This window comes from Oratosquilla oratoria, chromosome 11 (genome assembly GCF_046742065.1).
Source record: "Oratosquilla oratoria isolate Oo_2021 chromosome 11, ASM4674206v1, whole genome shotgun sequence".
Classification (NCBI taxonomy): domain Eukaryota; kingdom Metazoa; phylum Arthropoda; class Malacostraca; order Stomatopoda; family Squillidae; genus Oratosquilla; species Oratosquilla oratoria.
Window position 1 is genome coordinate 40,653,509 of NC_134787.1, and position 24,752 is coordinate 40,678,260.

The 24,752-nt window shown below is 38.8% G+C and overlaps 1 protein-coding gene across 1 annotated transcript; it reads right to left on the reverse strand.

Moving 5' to 3' along the window:
* Window positions 1-3,544: 3,544 nt before the first annotated feature.
* Window positions 3,545-24,511, reverse strand: RpS25 (ribosomal protein S25). The gene is made up of 4 exons (XM_076192661.1): window positions 24,373-24,511; window positions 24,044-24,154; window positions 9,053-9,218; window positions 3,545-3,641 (listed from the first exon to the last, which is right to left on the reverse strand). Exons 1-4 carry the CDS (start codon window positions 24,373-24,375, stop codon window positions 3,562-3,564), a joined length of 360 nt encoding a protein of 119 aa, XP_076048776.1. The 5' UTR covers window positions 24,376-24,511; the 3' UTR covers window positions 3,545-3,561.
* Window positions 24,512-24,752: the final 241 nt, after the last annotated feature.

Genomic DNA, 24,752 nt, shown 5'->3' on the forward strand with positions numbered 1-24,752 from the left:
ATTCCTCCTCCACTCCTAGTTCTACTCTATCCTTTACTCTCTCCCACTCCTTCTTATACGCATTCTCCTTTTTTTCTTCATTTAAGCAGTTCACTCTAAGTACCTCCCTACCTTCTGCCCTTTTCCTCTTTCTCCACTCTCAATTTACCTTCCTCCAGGAAATGATCTGATTTTCCCCGCTCTCTCCCCTTAGAACATGTACATCCTTAACTCTTCCTATCATACTCCTGGTCACCATTGTATAGTCCATTAATGCTCTATCTGCCACCCTTCCATCCACCACCCACTCCCATGTGTATTTATGCTTGACTTTCTTCTTAAACACTGTATTTGCTATCATCAACTCTCAAGACACATCACCATCAACTCTCCACTACGATATTTGCCTCGAACTCCATACTTTCCAATCACTCCGTCAATTGGTTCATTTCCTACCCTAGCATTTAGGTCTCCCAATACAACTACACTGACATTTCTCCCTAATCCCTCTATGCACTCATTTATATCTACCCAGAATGCGTCCCTTTCCTCTACATTCTCCTCACTACCAGGCCCATACGCACTTACAAAAACCACATCTCCTTTCCCAGGTTCACCTTCATCCACATCAACCTTGATGACACCTCCTTCCACTCCACTACCCACTTACTTATCTCTTCACTTACTAGTATAGCCACAGTTGCCTTTTCCTTTCATTTTAGTTTCACTCAAAGCCAGTACATCCATCTTTCTTCCCACAAACGTACTGCCTATCTCTTCCCTTTTACTCTCATCTGTACCACACCCACGCACATTAAAAGACCCAAACCTTAGGGTACTGGTTGGAAAGCCCCCAGACCCTCTTATGCCTTTTCTCTCTTTTTTAGGAATGTCCCCTTTTGGGGCTACAGGTAGCAGGACTCCTAATCCCATCCCCCGTCCCTTTTTTGTCGCATTTTACAACTCAAGTGGAAATACTTGGTGGCAGTATTCTTTTCCCCCACCACAGGGTAGGTAGGCAAAAAAGGAAATGAATATTCAGAGAAATGGTACAGGACAGTAACAAGGGGTTGGGGGACAGCATAACGGAGGAACAGTTGTAGTTTAATAAGTTTGCTTTATGAGTAAAAGCAGCAACAACTGCAACAGCACTGTAGGAGAGAGGCCAAACGCAGAGTATGGGATCCAATACTCTGTGTTTGGCCTCTCTCCCACAATGTGAAAATTTTGTCACTTTTGATGTCAATTCCCTTTAGAATCTTAAAGACCTGTATCAAGTCACCTCTGAGTCTACGCATTAGGGAAAACAGATTCATATGTTTTAGTCGATTTTTTTTACGATTTATTTTTTATATTTGGAATCAGTTTTGTGGCTCGCCATTGTACTTTTTCCAGTCTGTCAATGTCTTTAATGAGATTCGGTGACCATACGGAAACAGCATACAGACGCTCCTCAACTTATGTTTTAGTTACGTTCCGAACAGCCGAACGTAAGTTGAAAATGAACGTAAGTTGTTACTGTACTATACATCCGTATATTTTATTACTGTATCTTATGAAACACCAATAAATCATTAATTATACACATAACATTGTAAAATAATAACATTAATTTCAAATAAATTAAATTCAAGCAACATAAATTGAGATGGTGGAGGAGGAGGCAAGGCACGTTCAGTCAGTCGTTTGTGCCATGTAAACAATGGACGCAGCATCATGCGTAAGTATCGTTTGAACTACGGAGCGCACTAAACTAAAAAAAAAAAAAATTACCATTTTTTTTAGTCAGTTCAAACGTAAAATGAATGAACGTAAGTAGAGGAGCATCTGTATTCCAAATGTGGACGAACTAACGATTTATATAGCTTGTTAATGAGTGGACTTTTTAAATCAAAAGATCGCACAATCAGTCCTAGAATCTTATTTGTTTTCTCAGAGGCTGAAATACACTGCTTGTTTGATTTGAGTTTGTTACTGATAATTACGCCAAGATTCTTTACACTATCCACTTTTGTTAACGAATTTCCAAATAACTTGTAATCATACTTAGTTATTTTTACCTATGTGCATTACCTTGCGTTAAATTTCATTGGCAACTTTTCAGACAACTGCTGTAATTTATCGAAATCTTCTTGAATATCTAATTGGTTTAAGTGATCATTTGCCAATCCACAGTTTTGCATCATCAGCAAATTTGGAAACGGTAGCTTTTAGTCCATGGTCTATATCATTTATATATATTACGAATAGAAGTGGCCCAAGAACAGAACCCTGAGGACCTCCACTTGTAACATTTTTCCATTTAAATCAACTCTGTTTTCGATCATTCAACCAATTACTAGTCCAAACTAATAGGTTTCCACTTATTCCATGTAAAGCTAATTTAGTAAGTAGTCTTTCGTGTGGGACGGTATCAAAAGCTTTTGCAAACTCTAGATATATTAAATCTATATTGTTTTTGTCATAATTCGAGATAACTGTTGCAAGAACCTTTCCGTCTATAACCATGCTGGCTATCATTTATCAAACGATTACTTTCTAAATGATGTTCGATAGCATCTCTGATGACACTTTCCATTATTTTTCCTACGATTGAAGTCAAACTTATAGGCCTATAGTTATTTGGTTTCTTTTTGTCACTTTTTTTGAATATGGGAGTAACATTAGCTAGCTTCCATTCTCTTGGGACATCTCTGGATATGATGGATTTCTTGAAAATTATTTCTAATGGAACAACAATCTCATTTTACATTTCCTTTAAGATTCTTGGATGCCAACCGTCAGGCCCTGGCATTTCATTAACTTTGAGTTTATCTATACACCTTTTAATTTTTTCTTTTGTTATATTTACCATAGTAAGTTTACCCTAGACTTTTCACAGGTTTCAGTTTGGAGTTCACTTTGATGTGTTTCGTTTAAGAATACCGAGGTAAAATAGTTGTTTAATAAGTTACACATTCTTTTGAATATTCAAGTTGACCATGAGCAGATAATAGTGGACCAATGTGATTCCTAACAAACTTTTTAACTCTTAATGTAACTATAGAATTCTTTGGGATTCTCTTTGGATTTATCAGTGTTCATTTCGTACTGTCGTTTTCTTTTTCCGTCTTTTTTAAATCTCTGTATTGATACAATTTTCATTACTTTTTTTTCAGTTTCTTTGTCGAGCCACTTTGGGCGACGTCTGTCCTTACAAAAGGAATTAAGTATGAATCTTAGTGAGCATATTTTGAAATATTTCCTACATCTGATATACAATTTTTTTTCCTGGAACTCCACACTTCCCAACCACTCTAGCTACTGCCAATTGCATAATCATCTATACTTTCCCCGTGGGGTTACGACAAAATGCTTCTAGAGATCATCTACTACCAAAAGTTTATGAGAGTGGGAGCAAAGATTTACAATAATATACAGCCACTCTCGGTCACTTCTTAAGATTTACAATAATATACAGCCACTCTCGGTCACTTCTTAATATCAACTCCTTAAGGGAGTATGACCTAGGGGCACCAGTTTGAGGTTATTTTTGCCATACATTTTAAGGTAAGGAAACATTAAATTTACGAAGACATTTATTTATGCATCATCTTCACCACCCTTAGTAGTTCTGGTATAGATGACTTGTGAATGATGTTTCACCACCTGTCTGATCATACCTGCAATGTAAACATTTTTGTTACAAACAAATAATAGGTTTATTGCATCATACATAAAAAAAATCACATAATATAGAATATCAATGTTGCATAAAACTGAGGAACACAAATTCATCCCAGTGAAAAAATTTACACAAACTACATGTTACCCCACCGTATTGCCTGCACATTATTGTGGGGTTAAAAGTCCCTAAGGGTCCCACAAGAACAAGTGAGATAAGCTCACTTTTGATTTTTTATTCAATTTTACATACGTAATATATTAAACACGCATGACATATTCTTGGTTATTGTAATAATGTAGTGTAGACATCCTATTTGACCTATTATTATGATGAAAATAAAATGAGAATGATATGGTATACTTTTTTTTTTCACAGGGGTTCATTGAGACAAGCAATTTATTTTAAAGGTTATGCAAGGGTAAACAGTTGAGAAATACCATTTTAGGGTCTATATGGGCCCTATGGACCTGAGCCAACATAATTTTTTCTGTGGTACAGGAGGCCACATCACAGTCTGGCCAAGTGGACTCTGCTCTTTTGTGGAAGAGAGGATTCAGAGGGATGGCTATCAGGGGGTCTGCCATGCAGCAATGTGTTGACTTTTAGTGTGTTTATGGAGGAGTGAGTGATGTGACATTTCTGGAGGCTGGTATAGGTGGTTTTGGAGGAAGACAAGAGTATTTGTGTGTGACAGATATTTGGGCATTTTTTATATTTTTTGGTGTGTGTGGTGTTCTGCTATGTAGTGTAGTGGGTGTGCTGCATTTATGGAGGCTGCAGCAAGTGTTTGTGTGCCTCTAATGTCAAAGTGGTCTTTGACTTTGAGGACTTCTGTTTCATGGTGTAGGTGGTCTGTAGGTGTTGTATATGTGCAGCCTGTAATTGTTTTTAGGGCTTTGTTTTGTATGGTTTGTATATTGTAGTATTAGTTTTTCTGTCCAAATGTTGTTCCAGTGATTGATTTAAGTGCGTTGAGTCTAGGTGTGCATTTATCTTTTATGTTTGTGATGTGTTGTTTAAATGGCATGGAAGCATCATATATTACACCAAGAAGTGTGTGTGTGTGTGTGTGTGTGTGTGTGTGTGTGTGTGTGTGTGTGTGTGTGTGTGTGTGTGTGTGTGTGTGTGTGTGTGTGTGTGTGTGTGTTGTTGATATAGAGATGAGGAATGTATTTATGTTGGGAGATAGAGTTGATGTGATTAAAGAGTATTGGGATAGTTTGGACACAAGATAAAAATGAAGATTTGTAAAAGAGGTAGGAGTGAACATGAGGGGGTGCCCAAGGATGTGATAGATGGGGTAAAGAGGGCATTGGGAAAGATGGGAATATCTGTTGAGGAAGGACAGAAGATGGGGTGAACGGAGAACGGTTGTGTATGGACAGTGCTGTCATGCATGAAAGGGAGTGGGTGGGGGATGTGGGGTGAGGGAGTGTGTAAAATAAATATGCAGCCCAAAGTGATTTCTCATTTCTTTTTCTGCATGAGGGGGCAGAGATTGAGATCACCAATTTAATGAATTGGCCTTGCTGTGGATGTGCTGTGTCTTGCGACACTGCTGACCCAGGGCAGTGGGCGAGATAGATGACCCATCATCCAGGAGGAGCCAAGATAAAAGGGAAAGGGGTGATGGGAGTGGAGTATATGGGGGTGGAATGGGAGTGGATTTCATGCCTTTGTTTTTAGCTACCTCCCTTGTAAGGGGGAAAAAGCTTTTGTAAATGTACGAGGTATGTTCAATAAGTAATGAGAAAATGTCAGGCAAGATATTAAATATGATTTGATCAAAACACTACTTCATGGTGAAGTACACACATATATTCCATAAAATGACTAATTGGCAACTTTCTATATTTATAGGTCTGAGTGCAGTGGTGAACATGGTAGAACCAGTCTGATTCAGTTTGCCAATCTGTGAACACTTGTCAAAATGCAGGGACACTTGGTGCAACGTTACACCATCAAATTTTGTGTTAAACTTAAGAAAACCAAACAAGAAACTTATGCAATGTTAAAGGAGGCCTATGGGGATGAACAGATGAGCCAAGCAAGTTTCTATCGGTGGTTTAACAGATTTTCTGAAGGAAATGAACAGGTTGAGGATGAACCCAGATCTGGAGCACTGAAAAGTGGACACAAGGAGGGAAACATTGAGGAAGTGCAAAAGTTTGTGATGCAAGATCATCGAATATCTGTGAGGATGACATCTGAAGCTGTTGGTATTAGTATTGGCATAGTAGAGACAGTTCTGACCGAAGATTTGAAGCTCCACAAAGTTTGTGCCAAAGATCCTCTCCAACGACCAGAGGCAGTTTGGTGTGGAATGTTGCACCGACACTCTCGAAATTATAAAGGCTGATTCAGGTTTCCTGAATAAGGTAGTGACTTGCGACAAGAGTTGGGTGTTCACCTATGACCCAGAGAGCAAACGTCAGTGCTCAGTGGAAGCACACGACCTCCCCCAGACCCACAAAGGCAAAGATGAGGCTAGTTTACAGAGAATGGGGGTCACGCAGGTACAACTACAATATAATCAAGACGCCGACGTCGGCATCCTCGCGTACCCACTTGCTCCTCATGATGCCTACGTAGGTGTCACCATATGGAAGGGGTTAAGAAGAAGAAGCCCTTGGCATATAGATAGCATACAAGTGTTTCAAGGCTTCGTGTGCAAACTCTAAACAAAAGGTTACACATAGCAACCATGAATTGATATTTGCAGATAGGGAACGCCAAGGAAGATGTCTGGTCACCATCCTGGAGCTGTTCTGCAGAAGTGCTAAAACCAGTTTGTTCTGGTACCTCCAGTTTCAACTCTCTTAGTGTTCAACTCGTATGCAAGAAATTCAAAATGTCTTCCTGTTCTAGAAGTTTAGATCTGATTTAGTTCTTTAAAAATTAACAGATTTTCACATGTTTAAATAGGTTTAGATAGTTGAAGTGGTAGCCCCCCCCCTCCTCCAGGTGGAAATTTAGAGGGAAGAAAATATATGAACTTTTTATTGACATGTTTCTAGATTATTTTTTCCACAAAATGAGCAATTTAGTTCTGTACGCATATGTAAAATAGCAATAGAAATTTATTAATTTTGTAAATTATAATAGATCAAAATAATGCAACTTACTTGATGGAAATCAATAAAAAAATTGCTAAAACCTATATACTAATGAACATAGTCACGGCGGTTGAATGATATGCCATGTTTTTGATGGATGCAGAGATCGAAGAAATGAAAGGATAAATTAGTCTATTCTAACCCAACCTACATTTAGTAATTCAGCACCTCAAATTCTTAAGATCACCATGGTCATCATCAAGGTTGCTGACGGCCTAACCCTATGTTCTCTCAGAGTCAAAGAAACCTATTGTCTTCGTAACTGCTTATTAACATCACCTAGAGTTGGAGATGCCATCTAGCAGCAATCCTTTTATTTTAGAAGACTGTAAACTTCTAGAACAGGAAGACATTTTGAACCACCTGCACATGTATTGAACCAGTTCCTGTCCCTCATGCTGTAACATTACTACTTTTGTTCTGTAAGTAGTTCTAATTAACAAGAGCTGCCATAATGGGAGAAAGTCAATGATGCAGCCCTGCTAGGAATCTGCTGTCTTGCTGCACTAATTCTGACCAAGGCAGGATAGGAGACAGGGATGATGTAATCCACAAGGAGATGAGAGGGGAACAATGGTTGGTGAATGGAACCCGGTGCATGCCTACCACCCTTCTTAACCACTTCACTCCGGGCCAAAATCTTGTGGGCAGCATTAGCATTAGCTGCCAGACGTACGATGTTGCGTCATAATACTCGCATTATAGAAAATAAAGGCACCCCTCTATCGATCGTTCTCTCTTTCACCCGTGAATTTTGATAACCATAGAAAATATGATGAGGCTAGTTTACAGAGAATGGGGTCACGCAGGTACAACTACAATATAATCAAGACACCGACGTCGGCATCCTCGCGTGCCCACTTGCTCCTCATGATGCCTACGTAGGCGTCACCGTATGGAAGGGGTTAAGAAGAAGAAGCCCTTGGCATATAGATAGCATACAAGTGTTTCAAGGCTTCGTGTGCAAACTCTAAACAAAAGGTTACACATAGCAACCATGAATTGATATTTGCAGATAGGGAACGCCAAGGAAGATGTCTGATCACCATCCTGGAGCTGTTCTGCAGAAGTGCTAAAACCAGTTTGTTCTGGTACCTCCAGTTTCAACTCTCTTAGTGTTCAACTCGTATGCAAGAAATTCAAAATGTCTTCCTGTTCTAGAAGTTTAGATCTGATTTGGTTCTTTAAAAATTAACAGATTTTCACATGTTTAAATAGGTTTAGATAGTTGCAGTGGTAGTCCCCCCCCCCTCCCCCAGGTGGAAATTTAGAGGGAAGAAAGCAATATATGAACTTTTTTTGACATGTTTCTAGCTTATTTTTTCCAGAAAATGAGCAATTTAGTTCTGTATGCATATGTAAAATAGCAATAGAAAATGATCAATTTTGTAAATTATAATAGATCAAAATAATGCAACTTACTTGATGGAAATCAATAAAAAAAATTGCTAAAACCTATATACTAATGAACATAGTCACGGTGGTTGAATGATATGCCATGTTTTTGATGGATGCAGAGGTCGAAGAAATGAAAGGATAAATTAGTCTATTCTAACCCAACCTACATGAGAGCAAACGTCAGTGCTCAGTGGAAGCACACGACCTCCCCCAGACCCAAAAAGGCAAAGATGAGCATGTCGTAAGAGAAGGCCATGGTCATTCCTTTATTTGACTCCCAGGGGCTCATTCACATTGAATGGGTTCCTCAGGGTCTAACCTCAATAAGGAAAAGGTTCAGGGAGATGAGGAAGAAGAGACTTCAAGCAGTGGAAGAGTGGTCAGTGGTGGTTCCACCAGAACAATGCCCCATCCCACAAGTCAACGCTGGTGCCCACATGGATGGCCAACAGGGGAATGAAAGTGGTACAACACCCACCCTACAGCCCTGACCTAGCCCCTTGCAACTTCTTCCCGTTCCCACGCATGGCCTCAGGGGAACCAGATTCCAGTCAACAAAGGAGCTGAAAGAGGCATTGGAAAGTTACCTGAAGGGACTACTGAAAAAGTACTTTGAGGTCTTCCAGGATTGGGAGAGATGCATGTAGAAGTGTGTAGATGTGAGAGGCAATTATTTTGAAGGAGACAAAAAGTTTTGTGAGCTTATGAAAATTGTTTCTCTCCAGACATTTTCTCATTACTTTTGATTGTAGTGGTATGTGTACTTTAAAATCAGAAAAAATTCTAACAAGCACATGCATGTGAAAAGTTTTGTGGAATGAAAAATCAATTAATCAGTTTTACAAGATTCTATACACAATTAAAAGCTATTTAACTGAAGAAATATACTAACCCTTCACTAGAAGTTCTTCAAGGGCCTTACGAGCCAGAGAACCACGTATTTTAAGACGTTCACTGACAACTGAAGGGGTAATCAACTTGTAGGATGGGACTTCCTTTAACAACTTTTCATAGGTCGCCTTGTCAAACAACACCAAGTTGTTAAGTTTGTCTCGCACCTGAAAGTAATGTCAAATTAGAAAATGGGCTATGAACAATTTTACATTGCCATCATCTTTCGTTAATCCTAACCTCCCCAACCTAACCAAGTTCCTTTGGCTGCCAATCTTGCTGCTGACCACCCCTCACATTTTAAAACAATAAACCACCATACTAGTAAAACCATTCCTCTGCACTCACAATTCAATTGCACTTTCCTATCACACAATAAGCCATAATAAATTATATATAATATACACATGTTTCAGGGTTTTGTGTGCACACCATTGTTCTGCATATCTCATGAACTAGTTTGTTCTGGATTGTCCAACAGGGTGGTTGCCTCAGTGCCACCCTGTCACTCATCCTGAACAAGAAGTACTTTGAAGCTCAGTAAAGTATGTGAGCTAGGTATTCTCCATGCCACCAACATTTGTATACCAAAACAATTCCACATTTGTTCTGCTATTGTCAATGCCATGCTTGTTCCAAAATTAAATATAAGCACCAACTCAACAAGCCATTTGTTAGTAGTGATCATGACTGGTCCTCACCATTCCACCTCACCTCTTCTTGGCGTCTCAAAACCTTACTGACCCCCCAAGTGGCCCCATGAGACACAATTACATCTACTCAGCAGCAACACAACCCAGAACTTCCCTGAGGTCCATGGGTGGGACAAAGCCTCCTTGAGGAAATCATTCATGCTCCATGATGACTAACCAGTGCTAGGCTCTGCCACATGACCATCACACAAAGCCTCCCTCAGGAAACACGTACAGCTTGCCAGTCTGCACGTCTTTGTGAGTCACCGGTATCAGAACATTTTGCCTACATTCCCTTGCCTCACACTTGACCTCAAGGCAAGCAGGAGCACAGGTCAAGACCTGCCATGTATATAAAGGATGGACCAATACCCAGATTCAGAACGCTGCATAGCAGTATACGTGAGCCTTCTTGCTGTCTTGCCCCCTCCCTTTACTCCATTGCAAGCAGATCACCCAGAGACAACTTGAAATACAGTAGTTCACCCCCTCACCATCTAATTCTTCTCCCCCCAACTCTTATCTTCAGAGTTTGCCTTCAACCAGCCTAAGTGGTGCCCAACATGGGGGCAGACTACCAGCCTAACATATGAATGCCCAACATGGAACATAGACCACTGGCCTAACACCATATCTTGCTCTTAATTGTGCATCCTATGCACACATTTCAATGTTGTATGTGTAAACTCCACAAAAAAGGCAACACATAGCAACCATGAATTCATACTTGCAGATAGGGAAGGTCAAGGAGGTCTGGTCACCATCCTGAAGCTTTTCTGCATACAGTGCTCTCATAAACCAGTTGTTTCTGGATTGAGCAACAAGGTAGTCTCACTACATCCACCGTCACTCATCCTGAACAAGAACTGCTTTGAAGCAGAGTATAGCACGTGAACAAGTTCCTGTCCCTCATGCTGTAACATTACTACTTTTGTCCTGCAAGTAGTTTTAATTAACAAGAGCTGCCATATTTGTTCCCAACTAACAAGAGCTGCCACACTAGTTCCACAATACAAATACCAACATTAGGCCATAATTTTAATTTACATTTATTGTGCTTACTATGCAGAGGGGGATTAAGCCAGTTAGTGATGGAGTTCAGGAAGGTATGCTATGAGAAAGTCAATGATGCAGCCCTGCTATGAATCTGTCTTGCTGCATCAATTCTGACCAAGGCAGGATAGGAGACAGGGATGACGTCATCCACGAGGAGATGAGAGGGGAACAATGGTTGGTGAATGGAACACACTGCATCCCTACCACCCTTCTAAAGAGGAAGAGGCCCTTGGTATATAGATAGCATACTACAAGTGTTTCAAGGCTTCGTGTGCAAACTCTATACAAAAGGTTACACATAGCAACCATGAATTTATATTTGCAGATAGGGAACGCCAAGGACGATGTCTGGTCATCATCCTGGAGCTGTTCTGCAAAAGTACTTAAACCAGTTTGAACTCTGTGTTCGACTCATATGCAGGAAATTCAAAATGTCTTCCAGTTCTAGAAGTTTAGATTTGATTTAGTTCTATAAGATTAACAGATAGTTGCAGTGGTAGTCCACCCCCCCCCACTCCTCCAGGTGGAAATTTAGAGGGAAGAAAGCAATATATGAACTTTTTATTGACATGTTTCTAGATTATTTTTTCCACAAAATGAGCAATTTAGTTCTGTACGCATATGTAAAATAGCAATAGAAAATTATTAATTTTGTAAATTATAATTAGATCAAAATAATGCAACTTACTTAATGGAAATCAATAAAAAATAATTGCTAAAACCTATATACTAATGAACATAGTTACGGCAGTTGAATGATATGCCATGTTTTTGATGGATGCAGAGGTCGAAGAAATAAAAGGATAAATTAGTCTATTCTAACCCCTATATTTAGTAATTCAGCACCTCAAATTCTGAAGATCACCATGGTCAGCATCAAGGTTGCTGATGGCCTGATTATTATTGTACCTCGAGCAATCAACAGATGACAGCAGAACCCTATGTTCTCTCAAAGTCAAAAGAAACCTATTGTCTTCGTAACTGCTTATTAACATCACCTAGAGTTGGAGATGCCATCTAACAGCAATCCTTTTATTTTAGAAGACTGTAAACTTCTAGAACAGGAAGACATTTTGAACCACCTGCACATGTATTGAACCAGTTCCTGTCCCTCATGCTGTAACATTACTACTTTTGTTCTGCAAGTAGTTCTAATTAACAAGAGCTGCCATAATGGGAGAAAGTCAATGATGCAGCCCTGCTAGGAATCTGCCGTCTTGCTGCACTAATTCTGACCAAGGCAGGATAGGAGACAGGGATGACGTAATCCACGAGGAGATGAGAGGGGAACAATGGTGTCACCATATGGAAGGGGTTAAGAAGAAGCCCTTGGCATATAGATAGCATACAAGTGTTTCAAGGCTTCGTGTGCAAACTCTAAACAAAAGGTTACACATAGCAACCATGAATTGATATTTGCAGATAGGGAACGCCAAGGAAGATGTCTGATCACCATCCTGGAGCTGTTCTGCAGAAGTGCTAAAACCAGTTTGTTCTGGTAACTCCAGTTTCAACTCTCTTAGTGTTCAACTCGTATTCAAGGAGATGAGAGGGGAACAATGGTTGGTGAATGGAACCCGGTGTATGCCTACCACCCTTCTTAACCACTTCACTCCGGGCCAAAATCTTGTGGGCAGCATCAGCTGCCAGACGTACGATGTTGCGTCATAATACTCGCATTATAGAAAATAAAGGCACCCCTCTATCGATCGTTCTCTCTTTCACCCGTGAATTTTGATAACCATAGAAAATATGATGAGGCTAGTTTACAGAGAATGGGGGTCACGCAGGTACAACTACAATATAATCAAGACGCCGAAATCGGCATCCTCGCGTACCCACTTGCTCCTCATGATGCCTACGTAGGTGTCACCATATGGAAGGGGTTAAGAAGAAGAAGCCCTTGGCATATAGATAGCATACAAGTGTTTCAAGGCTTCGTGTGCAAACTCTAAACAAAAGGTTACACATAGCAACCATGAATTGATATTTGCAGATAGGGAACGCCAAGGAAGATGTCTGGTCACCATCCTGGAGCTGTTCTGCAGAAGTGCTAAAGCCAGTTTGAACTCTCTTAGTGTTCAACTCGTATGCAAGAAATTCAAAATGTCTTCCTGTTCTAGAAGTTTAGATCTGATTTAGTTCTTTAAAAATTAACAGATTTTCACGTTTAAATAGGTTTAGATAGTTGCAGCGGTAGCCCCCCCCCTTCCTCCAGGTGGAAATTTAGAGGGAAGAAAATATATGAACTTTTTATTGACATGTTTCTAGATTATTTTTTCACAAAATGAGCAATTTAGTTCTGTACGCAAATGTAAAATAGCAATAGAAATTTATTAACTTTGTAAATTATGATAGATCAAAATAATGCAACTTACTTGATGGAAATCAATAAAAAAAAAATTGCTAAAACCTATATACTAATGAACATAGTCACGGCGGTTGAATGATATGCCATGTTTTTGATGGATGCAGAGATCGAAGAAATGAAAGGATAAATTAGTCTATTCTAACCCAACCTACATTTAGTAATTCAGCACCTCAAATTCTTAAGATCACCATGGTCATCATCAAGGTTGCTGACGGCCTAACCCTATGTTCTCTCAGAGTCAAAGAAACCTATTGTCTTCGTAACTGCTTATTAACATCACCTAGAGTTGGAGATGCCATCTAGCAGCAATCCTTTTATTTTAGAAGACTGTAAACTTCTAGAACAGGAAGACATTTTGAACCACCTGCACATGTATTGAACCAGTTCCTGTCCCTCATGCTGTAACATTACTACTTTTGTTCTGTAAGTAGTTCTAATTAACAAGAGCTGCCATAATGGGACAAAGTCAATGATGCAGCCCTGCTAGGAATCTGCTGTCTTGCTGCACTAATTCTGACCAAGGCAGGATAGGAGACAGGGATGATGTAATCCACAAGGAGATGAGAGGGGAACAATGGTTGGTGAATGGAACCCAGTGCATGCCTACCACCCTTCTTAACCACTTCACTCCGGGCCAAAATCTTGTGGGCAGCATTAGCATTAGCTGCCAGACGTACGATGTTGTGTCATAATACTCGCATTATAAAAAATAAAGGCACCCCTCTATCGATCGTTCTCTCTTTCACCTGTGAATTTTGATAACCATAGAAAATATGATGAAGCTAGTTTACAGAGAATGGGGGTCACGCAGGTACAACTACAATATAATCAAGACGCCGACGTCGGCATCCTCGCGTACCCACTTGCTCCTCATGATGCCTACGTATGGAAGGGGTTAAGAAGAAGAAGAAGAAGCCCTTGGCATATAGATAGCATACAAGTGTTTCAAGGCTTCGTGTGCAAACTCTAAACAAAAGGTTACACATAGCAACCATGAATTGATATTTGCAGATAGGGAACGCCAAGGAAGATGTCTGATCACCATCCTGGAGCTGTTCTGCAGCAGAAGTGCTAAAACCAGTTTGTTCTGGTACCTCCAGTTTGAACTCTCTTAAGTGTTCAACTCGTATGCAAGAAATTCAAAATGTCTTCCTGTTCTAGAAGTTTATATTTGATTTGGTTCTTTAAAAATTAACAGATTTTCACATGTTTATATAGGTTTAGATAGTTGAAGTGGTAGTCCCCCCCCCTCCCCCAGGTGGAAATTTAGAGGGAAGAAAGCAATATATGAACTTTTTTTACATGTTTCTAGCTTATTTTTTCCAGAAAATTAGCAATTTACTTCTGTATGCATATGTAAAATAGCAATAGAAAATGATCAATTTTGTAAATTATAATAGATCAAAATAATGCAACTTACTTGATGGAAATCAATAAAAAAAATTGCTAAAACCTATATACTAATGAACATAGTCACGGCGGTTGAATGATATGCAATGTTTTTGATGGATGCAGAGGTCGAAGAAATGAAAGGATAAATTAGTCTATTCTAACCCAACCTACATTTAATTCAGCACCTCAAATTCTGAAGTTCACCATGGTCATCATCAAGGTTGCTGACGGCCTGATTATTATTGTTGACAGCAGAACCCTATGTTCTTTCAAAGTCAAAAGAAACCTATTGTCTTCGTAACTGCTTATTAACATCACCTAGAGTTGGAGATGCCATCTAGCAGCAATCCTTTTATTTTAGAAGACTGTAAACTTCTAGAACAGGAAGACATTTTGAACCACCTGCACATGTATTGAACCAGTTCCTGTCCCTCACGCTGTAACATTACTACTTTTGTTCTGTAAGTAGTTCTAATTAACAAGAGCTGCCATAATGGGACAAAGTCAATGATGCAGCCCTGCTAGGAATCTGCTGTCTTGCTGCACTAATTCTGACCAAGGCAGGATAGGAGACAGGGATGACGTAATCCACAAGGAGATGAGAGGGGAACAATGGTTGGTGAATGGAACCCGGTGCATTCCTACCACCCTTCTTAACCACTTCACTCCGGGCCAAAATCTTGTGGGCAGCATTAGCATTAGCTGCCAGATGTACAATGTTGCGTCATAATACTCTCATTATAGAAAATAAAGGCACCCCTCTATCAATCGTTCTCTCTTTCACCCGTGAATTTTGATAACCATAGAAAATATGATGAGGCTAGTTTACAGAGAATGGGGTCACGCAGGTACAACTACAATATAATCAAGACGCCGAAGTCGGCATCCTCACGTACCCACTTGCTCCTCATGATGCCTACGTAGGCATCACCATATGGAAGGGGTTAAGAAGAAGCCCTTGGCATATAGATAGCATACAAGTGTTTCAAGGCTTCGTGTGCAAACTCTAAACAAAAGTTTACACATAGCAACCATGAATTGATATTTGCAGATAGGGAACGCCAAGGAAGATGTCTGATCACCATCCTGGAGCTGTTCTGCAGAAGTGCTAAAACCAGTTTGTTCTGGTACCTCCAGTTTGAACTCTTTTAGTGTTCAACTCGTATGCAAGAAATTCAAAAAGTCTTCCTGTTCTAGCAGTTTAGATCTGATTTGGTTCTTTAAAAATTAACAGATTAGCACATGTTTAAATAGGTTTAGATGGTTGCAGTGGTAGTCCCCCCCCTCCCCCAGGTGGAAATTTAGAGGGAAGAAAGCAATATGAACTTTTTATTGACATGTTTCTAGATTATTTTTTCCACAAAATGAGCAATTTAGTTCTGTACGCATATGTAAATAGCAATAGAAAATGATCAATTTTGTAAATTATAATAGATCAACATAATGCAACTTACTTGATGGAAATCAATAAAAAAAAAAATTGCTAAAACCTATATACTAATGAACATAGTCACAGCGGTTGAATGATATGCCATGTTTTTGATTGATGCAGAGGTCGAAGAAATGAAAGGATAAATTAGTCTATTCTAACCCAACCTACATTTAATTCAGCACCTCAAATTCTGAAGATCACCATGGTCATCATCAAGATTGCTGACGACCTGATTATTATTATTGACAGCAGAACCCTATGTTCTCTCAAAGTCAAAAGAAACCTAATGTCTTCGTAACTGCTTAATAACATCACCTAGAGTTGGAGATGCCATCTAGCAGCAATCCTTTTATATTAGAAGACTGTAAACTTCTAGAACAGGAAGACATTATGAACCACCTGCACATGTATTGAACCAGTTCCTGTCCCTCATGTAACATTACTACTTTTGTTCTGTAAGTAGTTCTAATTAACAAGGGCTGCCATAATGGGAGAAAGTCAATGATGCAGCCCTGCTAGGAATCTGCCGTCTTGCTGCACTAATTCTGACCAAGGCAGGATAGGAGACAGGGATGACGTAATCCACAAGCAGATGAGAGGGGAACAATGGTTGGTGAATGGAACCCAGTGCATGTCTACCACCCTTCTTACCCACTTCACTCCGGGCCAAAATCTTGTGGGCAGCATCAGCATTAGCTGCTAGACGTACAATGTTGTGTCATAATACTCGCATTATAAAAAATAAAGGCACCCCTCTATCGATCGTTCTCTCTTTCACCCGTGAATTTTGATAACCATAGAAAATATGATGAAGCTAGTTTACAGAGAATGGGGGTCACGCAGGTACAACTACAATATAATCAAGACGCCGAAGTCGGCATCCTCGCGTACCCACTTGCTCCTCATGATGCCTACGTAGGCATCACCATATGGAAGGGGTTAAGAAGAAGAAGCCCTTGGCATATAGATAGCATACAAGTGTTTCAAGGCTTCGTGTGCAAACTCTAAACAAAAGGTTACACATAGCAACCATGAATTGATATTTGCAGATAGGGAACGCCAAGGAAGATGTCTGGTCACCATCCTGGAGCTGTTCTGCAGAAGTGCTAAAACCAGTTTGTTCTGGTACCTCCAGTTTCAACTCTCTTAGTGTTCAACTCGTATGCAAGAAATTCAAAATGTCTTCCTGTTCTAGAAGTTTAGATCTGATTTAGTTCTTTAAAAATTAACAGATTTTCATGTTTAAATAGGTTTAGATAGTTGCAGTGGTAGTCCCCCCCCCCTCCCCCAGGTGGAAATTTAGAGGGAAGAAAGCAATATATGAACTTTTTATTGACATGTTTCTAGATTATTTTTTCCACAAAATGAGCAATTTAGTTCTGTACGCATATGTAAAATAGCAATAGAAAATTATTAACTTTATAAATTATAATAGATAAAATAATGCAACTTACTTGATGGAAATCAAAAAAAAAAAATTTGCTAAAACCTACATACTAATGAACATAGTCATGGCAGTTGAATGATATGCCATGTTTTTGATGGATGCAGAGGTTGAAGAAATGAAAGGATAAATTAGTCTATTCTAACCCAACCTATATTTGGTAATTCAGCACCTCAAATTCTGAAGATCACCATCAAGGTTGCTGACGGCCTGATTATTATTAACAGCAGAACCCTATGCTCTCTCAAAGTCAAAGAAACCTATTGTCTTCATAACTACTTATTAACATCACCTAGAGTTGGAGATGCCATCTAGCAGCAATCCTTTTATATTAGAAGACCGTAAACTTCTAGAACAGGAAGACATTTTGAACCACCTGCACATGTATTGAACCAGTTCCTGTCCCTCATGCTGTAACATTACTAATTCTGACCAAGGCAGGATAGGAGACAGGGATAACGTAATCCACAAGGAGATGAGAGGGGAACAATGGTTGGTGAATGGAACCCAGTGCATGCCTACCACCCTTCTTAACCAGTTCACTCCGGGCCAAAATCTTGTGGGCAGCATTAGCATTAGCTGCCAGACGTACGATGTTGCGTCATAATACTCGCATTATAAAAAATAAAGGCACCCCTCTATCGATCGTTCTCTCTTTCACCCATGAATATTGATAACCGTAGAAAATATGATGAAGCTAGTTTACAGAGAATGGGGGTCACGCAGGTACAACTACAATATAATCAAGACACCGACGTCGGCATCCTCGCGTACCCACTTGCTCCTCATGATGCCTATGTAGGCGTCACCGTATGGAAGGGGTGAAGAAGCCCTTGGCATATAGATAGCATACAAGTGTTTCAAGGCTTCGTGTGCAAACTCTAAACAAAAGGTTACACATAGCAACCATGAATTGATATTTGCAGATAGGGAACGCCAAGGAAGATGTCTGGTCACCATCCTGGAGCTGTTCTGCAGAAGTGCTAAAACCAGTTTGTTCTGGTACCTCCAGTTTGAACTCTCTTAGTGTTCAACTCATATGCAAGAAATTCAAAATGTCTTCCTGTTCTAGAAGTTTAGATCCGATTTAGTTCTTTAAAAATTAACAGATTTTCACATGGTTGCAGTGGCAGTCCCCCCACCCCCAAGTGGAAATTTAGAGGGAAGAAAGCAATATATGAACTTTTCATTGACATGTTTCTAATTATTTTTTCCACAAAATGAGCAATTTAGTTCTGTACACCTATGTAAAATAGCAATAGAATATTATTAATTTTGTAAATTAAAATAGATCAAAATAATGCGACTTACATGATGGAAATCAATAACAAAAAATTTGCTAAAACCTATTTACTAATGAACGAAGTTGCGGAGGTTGATCGATATGCCATGGATGCAGAGGTCGAAGAAATGAAAGGATAAATTAGTCTATTTTAACCTAACCTATATTTAGTAATGCAGTACCTCAAATTCTAAAGATCACCATGGTCATCATCAAGGTTGCTGACAGCCCGATTACTATTGTACCTTGAGCAATCAACAGATGACAGCAGAACCCTGCGTTCCCTCTAGTCCAAGAAACCTATTGTCTTCGTAACTGCTTATTAACATCACCTGGAGTTGGAGATGCCATCTAGCAGCAATCCTTCTATTTTAGAAGACTGTAAACTTCCAGAACAGGAAGATATTTTGAACCACCTGCACATGTATTGAACACTACCAGAGTTCACACTCAGGAGAACCTAGTTGAAAGGGTCACTCAAAATTCCATTCGTCAATTGTTACCCCCAAGTGGCCTCACGAGAGACCTTCCATCTACTCAGCTGTGACACAACCCAGAATTACTCTCCATCTTACTTCATTCTCTGACAATGGGTCATTAACCACTTCATGCCAGGCCAAAATCCCGCGGGCAGCAAGAGCTGCCAGACGTACGATGTTGCGTCATAATAATCGCATTATAAAAAAGTCACCGCTGTATTAATCGCTCTCTCTTTCACCTGTGAACTTTGATACATACATACATATACCAAGGCTTTTTCCCCCTTACAAGGGAGGTAGCCAAAAAGGAAAAGGCATAAAATCATTCCCACCCATTCTATCCCTGAATACACTCCACACCCCTCCACCCTCCCTCTCATCTTAGCACCTCCTAGATGACGGGTCATTCCTGCACCTTGTCCACTGCCCTGGGTCAGAAGCAGTGTCGCAAGACACAGCAAAGCCGCTTCATTAAACCAACGACTCCCCCCTCATGCATCACATCATCATCTATATACAACCATTCTCCATTCACCCGTCTTCTGTTCTCTCCTGTCCTTCCTCAACAGACATTCCCCAAAGACCCCTTCACCCCATCCATCCACCTCATCCTAGGACAGTGGTTCCCAACCTATTTTCTGTCACTTCCCCCTGCACCCAATTCAACCATCCAGATTTCCCCCTTCATGTGTATGAGAGAAAGAACAGTTAAAACACACTGAGACTATTTACTAGTTTATTTTTCAAATGCACTAACATAGACCGTTATTGAATCTTGTGATAATTGGCAGACTAAAATACCGGTCGTAAGTGAATCAAAGATGGCGGTTATTGCCATTATAAAATAATGTATTACAATGTTGACATAAATTCTCTAATTATTATATGGGTAGCAGAAGCTGAAAAATTGCTTTCAGGACTTGCATCTAATGTTTCTATTTACCTAAATAAAAATTTCAATTGCTCTTCTCCCAATCGTTAACACAGTAGCCTGATCTGCTGGTGCTCTACCTGAATGTTCAACCACCACCATCTTTGATTTGCTTACAACTGGCGTTTTAGTCTGCTAATTATCACAAGATTCAATAACTGACTTGAAATGTGTGCACTTAGAATGAACATTGTAAAATCACATGAAATCACCAACAGCCAGCCTTAACATGCACTGAACGGGCCTACAAAATGTCTACAATATGCCTACAAGATGTTTAAGAGTGTCTACGAGTTTTAGTATCACCCCAAAATAGCAGGTAACAACTCCAGTGAACAATAGTTGATAAACAAGAATAGGTAAATGTTCAATTGTAAACATGGACACGATATAGCCTTAGAAAATTATTAATTTTGGGTAAAATTTTACTTTCGACCATTGTAGGAATATAGCCATCCAAATTAAATAGTAATTTTGTAAATTAAAATGTATGAATGTAATATGCAATTGTGTGCGGAAATGAAAATAAAAAAAGTTGCTAAAACAGATTTCTCAAGTAACGAAGTCGTGTACAACGAATGGTACACCATGTTTGTTATGGTAGATGCCGACGTCAGAGAAATGAAAGGACGTTAAATTTGTCTAAAATATCTGTTTACTCCGCAAGCTGAGAGAGTGGTTGAAAAGCCCGCCAACGTCTCTCACGACGACGACGACCAGCCGGATGATATCTAATTTGCAGGTAATGATTTATTAAACACAGGTTAGGTTAGATTAGTTTAGACAAATTTATTGTCCTTTCATTTCTCCATCGGCATCTACCATAACAAACATGGCGTACCATTCGTCGTACACGACTACATTACAGAAATCTGTTTTAGCAACTTTTTTTTATTTTCATTTCCGCACACAAAATTGCATATACGTTCATACATTTTAATTTACAAAATTACTATTTAATTTTGTATTGCTATATTCCTACAATGGTCGAAAGTAAAATTTTACCTAATTTCATAAATTATGTATCAACATAATATGCAAAAATGTTGCCAAGACAGATTTAGCAAGTAACGAAGTCACACCAGATGAAAGGTATGCCATGTTTGTTATATGCCATCAACAAAATAAAAGGATTATAAATTCATCTAACCTAACTTGTGTTTAGTAAATCAGTACCTGCAATTTAAGGTCATCCGGATCATTGCCATCGTCACGGATGTTGGTGGACTGTTCAATCACTTTCTGATTGCGGGGTACATAGGTTTTTCATAGCTTGAAAGAATGAATGGATTTCAGCTCCATAGCATCTCTTCAAGAATATATACCTCGCAAGGTACTGGCAGAAGTACCGACAGTGTACACCATGACAGGTCTCACTAATTGCCGAACAAACTCGAGAAAAGCCAAACAAAACAAAAACCAAACAAGGATGGGTTTTGCTCAAATGCACACTATATATACATGGTTGCATTATTTGAACTATTTTCTTTAAAATGTGTGATTTCCATGTAACATGATCAAAGAGAACTTACGTTTTTATCCTCTGCAATTTTACCGACCCCAGCTACGATTCGTCCAGGACGCCGTTTATGATCACTGGTGGTATGGATCAAACTACACTCTTTTAAGTTTCTTATTGTGTTATTAGTGTAATAGACTGCATATAGTTGAATTATTTAAACTTTTCTTTAAAATGTGTGATTTTTATGTAATTTAACACAACAGTAAGAAACTTAAAAGAGTGTAGTTTGATCCATACCACCAGTGATCATAGACGGCGGGCTGGACGAATCGTAGCTGTGTTCGGTAATTTTGCAGAGGATAAAAACTAACTTCTCTTTGATCATATTACATGGAAATCACACATTTTAAAGAAAATAGTTTAAATAATGCAACCATATATATATATATATAAATATTTATATATATATATATATATATATATATATTAGGTACCCCGGAATCCGCGCGCGGCGCCACTGTCGATCTTGTGTTGTTTTCATGGCCAAATGTTGCGGCCCACTATTTTTTGTTTAGTTCAATTTGAATGCTTCCCGCGCTTTGCGCATGCGCAAGATATTCAAATTACCTTGTTGTTTTGCAAGTGTAAGGCTAATTCTTGAAATAGAAACAATTTTTCAGCGACTTAAACGGAAATTTGGTTTTCAAACTCGGCAACATAGTTTTCCGAGTAAAAATATTAAGATAAAGAATGTCTAAACATAATTTTAAGTTACATAAACAAGTTTTTCAACCTATTTTCTCCCAGAATTGAGAAGCTTAAGAAAATTGACTTTTGCGTGTTTGAGCTAAAAGCCCCGGAATTTAGCTATATCACCCATGAATCTGATGCGTCCAGTTCGCGTTCGATTTTGTTTACTATTACCATTGACGACCAAAAACACACAATGACGGTTTTTGCTCAAATGCATAATTTATATATAAAAAATAGCATATGGTTGCATTATTTGACCTATTTTCTTTAAAATGTGTGATTTCCATGTAGAATGATCGAAGAGAAGTTACGTTTTTATCCTCTACAAAATTATCAACCGGCAACCAACGTCATTGTTTGGGTTTCGTCGGCGTTGGTTGCCGGCTGATAATTTTTCAGAGGATAAAAACGTAACTTCTCTTCGATCATTTTACGTGGAAATTATCCATTTTAAAGAAAATAGGTCAAATAATGCAACCATGTGCTATTTTTTATATATAAATTATGCATTTGAGCAAAAACCGTGATTGTGTGGTTTTGGTCGGCGTCGGTCGACTTCGGTCGGCGTTTAGCGACAGCTTCATGGTTGCCATGAAAAGGCAAATATGGTATGATGGAGATGTCTCACTTTGTTTTTGACATGCTCATGTGATTTGTTGATCCATAAAACCCAAGTATTCCGAATTTTAATCAAATTGGACCAGTGGTTTAGAGTTAATGTGTATTTCTTTACCGAAATCTTTACAAATTACCACCCTTAATTCTAACACTTTGTTATGGTAAAGTCGAGCCAAAAATGCGGGCTAAGAAAATAATTCAAAAAATCGTATCTCCCTTATTTTTCAAGCTATTTCAAAAATTTAAAAAGCATTTTGTTTCTAATAAAGTTGTCTTTCATATGCAACAATAATATAAAGGTTAATTTTTTTTTGAAAATTTTGTGGGGGTACCTATATATATATATATATATATATATATGCATTTGAGCAGAACCCGTCCTTGTTTGGGTTTTGTTGTTTTGTTCGGCTTTGTTCGGCAATTAGTGAGACCGACCATGACCATGCCTCAACTGGACCGGCAGACAACACTTGACAAATGACAAGTTGACGTCCCGATCCTATGCTAGCGACTTCGTTCTTTGGTACATTGGCTTTCAGCAAGGTATTTATTTTTATTTCTGCCGAGAAAATTGCATATTACATTCGTGCATTATAATTCGTGAAATTTATATCTAATTTTCTAACACTATATCGCGTCCAAGTACACAAGTGAACAAATACCCAAGACTATGCCTCCAGAAATTTATTATAGAATATAGTTGATTTTATGATTTGCTGCAATTCTGATATGCATAATTGTTGGAAATTACTAGAGTTTATCATTATCTATGAAAAGATTAATGCTACATCAGAAACTAGTGATTTCAGGCAATAACAAATGCTAGGGTAATTGAAAATATAAATCATCAATGAACACAAAAATATTTTTGGAGGTAGAGTTATATTGCATGAATATGCAATTTTACTGATGGGACATCTATGAATTTGTTCCTAATTATGCCAGTGACAGGTGTTAGTTTCCTTATGCCTCAGGGCGTTGATAAGGATTAATTAGTGTGTCGTAGCTCAGGTCACAGGTGCTGAGGTGACATGCCATGGGCAGGAGATACCAACTCCCCTACATGAAGTTTCAACTTACCTTTCCTTTGGACCACTTCTTCTTCTTAGCCTTGCCTCCTGAAGACCCCTCTTTCTTCTTCGCGGGCTGTTTAGAGGCCCCGGCTTTAGCTTTTGTATCTTTTTTGGGCGGCTGTAACACAGAACAGATGAATCGCTCACATCAATAAATCCACATGGCCCAGACGTCAGGAATTTAACTTCAACTTTCATGGACAAATACAAATATAACAACTACCAATATCCCATAATATAATATAATAATTGATATGTAACAACTTTATGACATTATTTTACTAATCTGATAACGTTAATTCTAAATAAGCTCTCTTAATCACAATCTTTTCTCACCATCTCGCTTTTGTTGTGGTTAAGTTCAGGAGGCCCGATACAGAGGGCAGTATTTGGTTAGTTTACGTAGAATGTCCAAGCCAAGACTTTTGGAATGGTTCTTCGGATTTTGAAATACAAAAATAAAATTTAAACAAATGTTATAGTTATCATAACTTATAGATGTAGGATATTGACACTGGTTATACGAATTAAACATATCTTCTCTAATAGAAAAGGGAAACATCGGCCTTTTGTGAATTATCCCGAGTATATTTATAATATTAAAATATTCTTACATGTGACTCGGTCTATATTCTATATATTTGTTGAATGCTTCTTTTGTACTGATATTGTCTTGATTTGTTGTAAAATAATTGTATACTGCAAAAAAGCAGAAC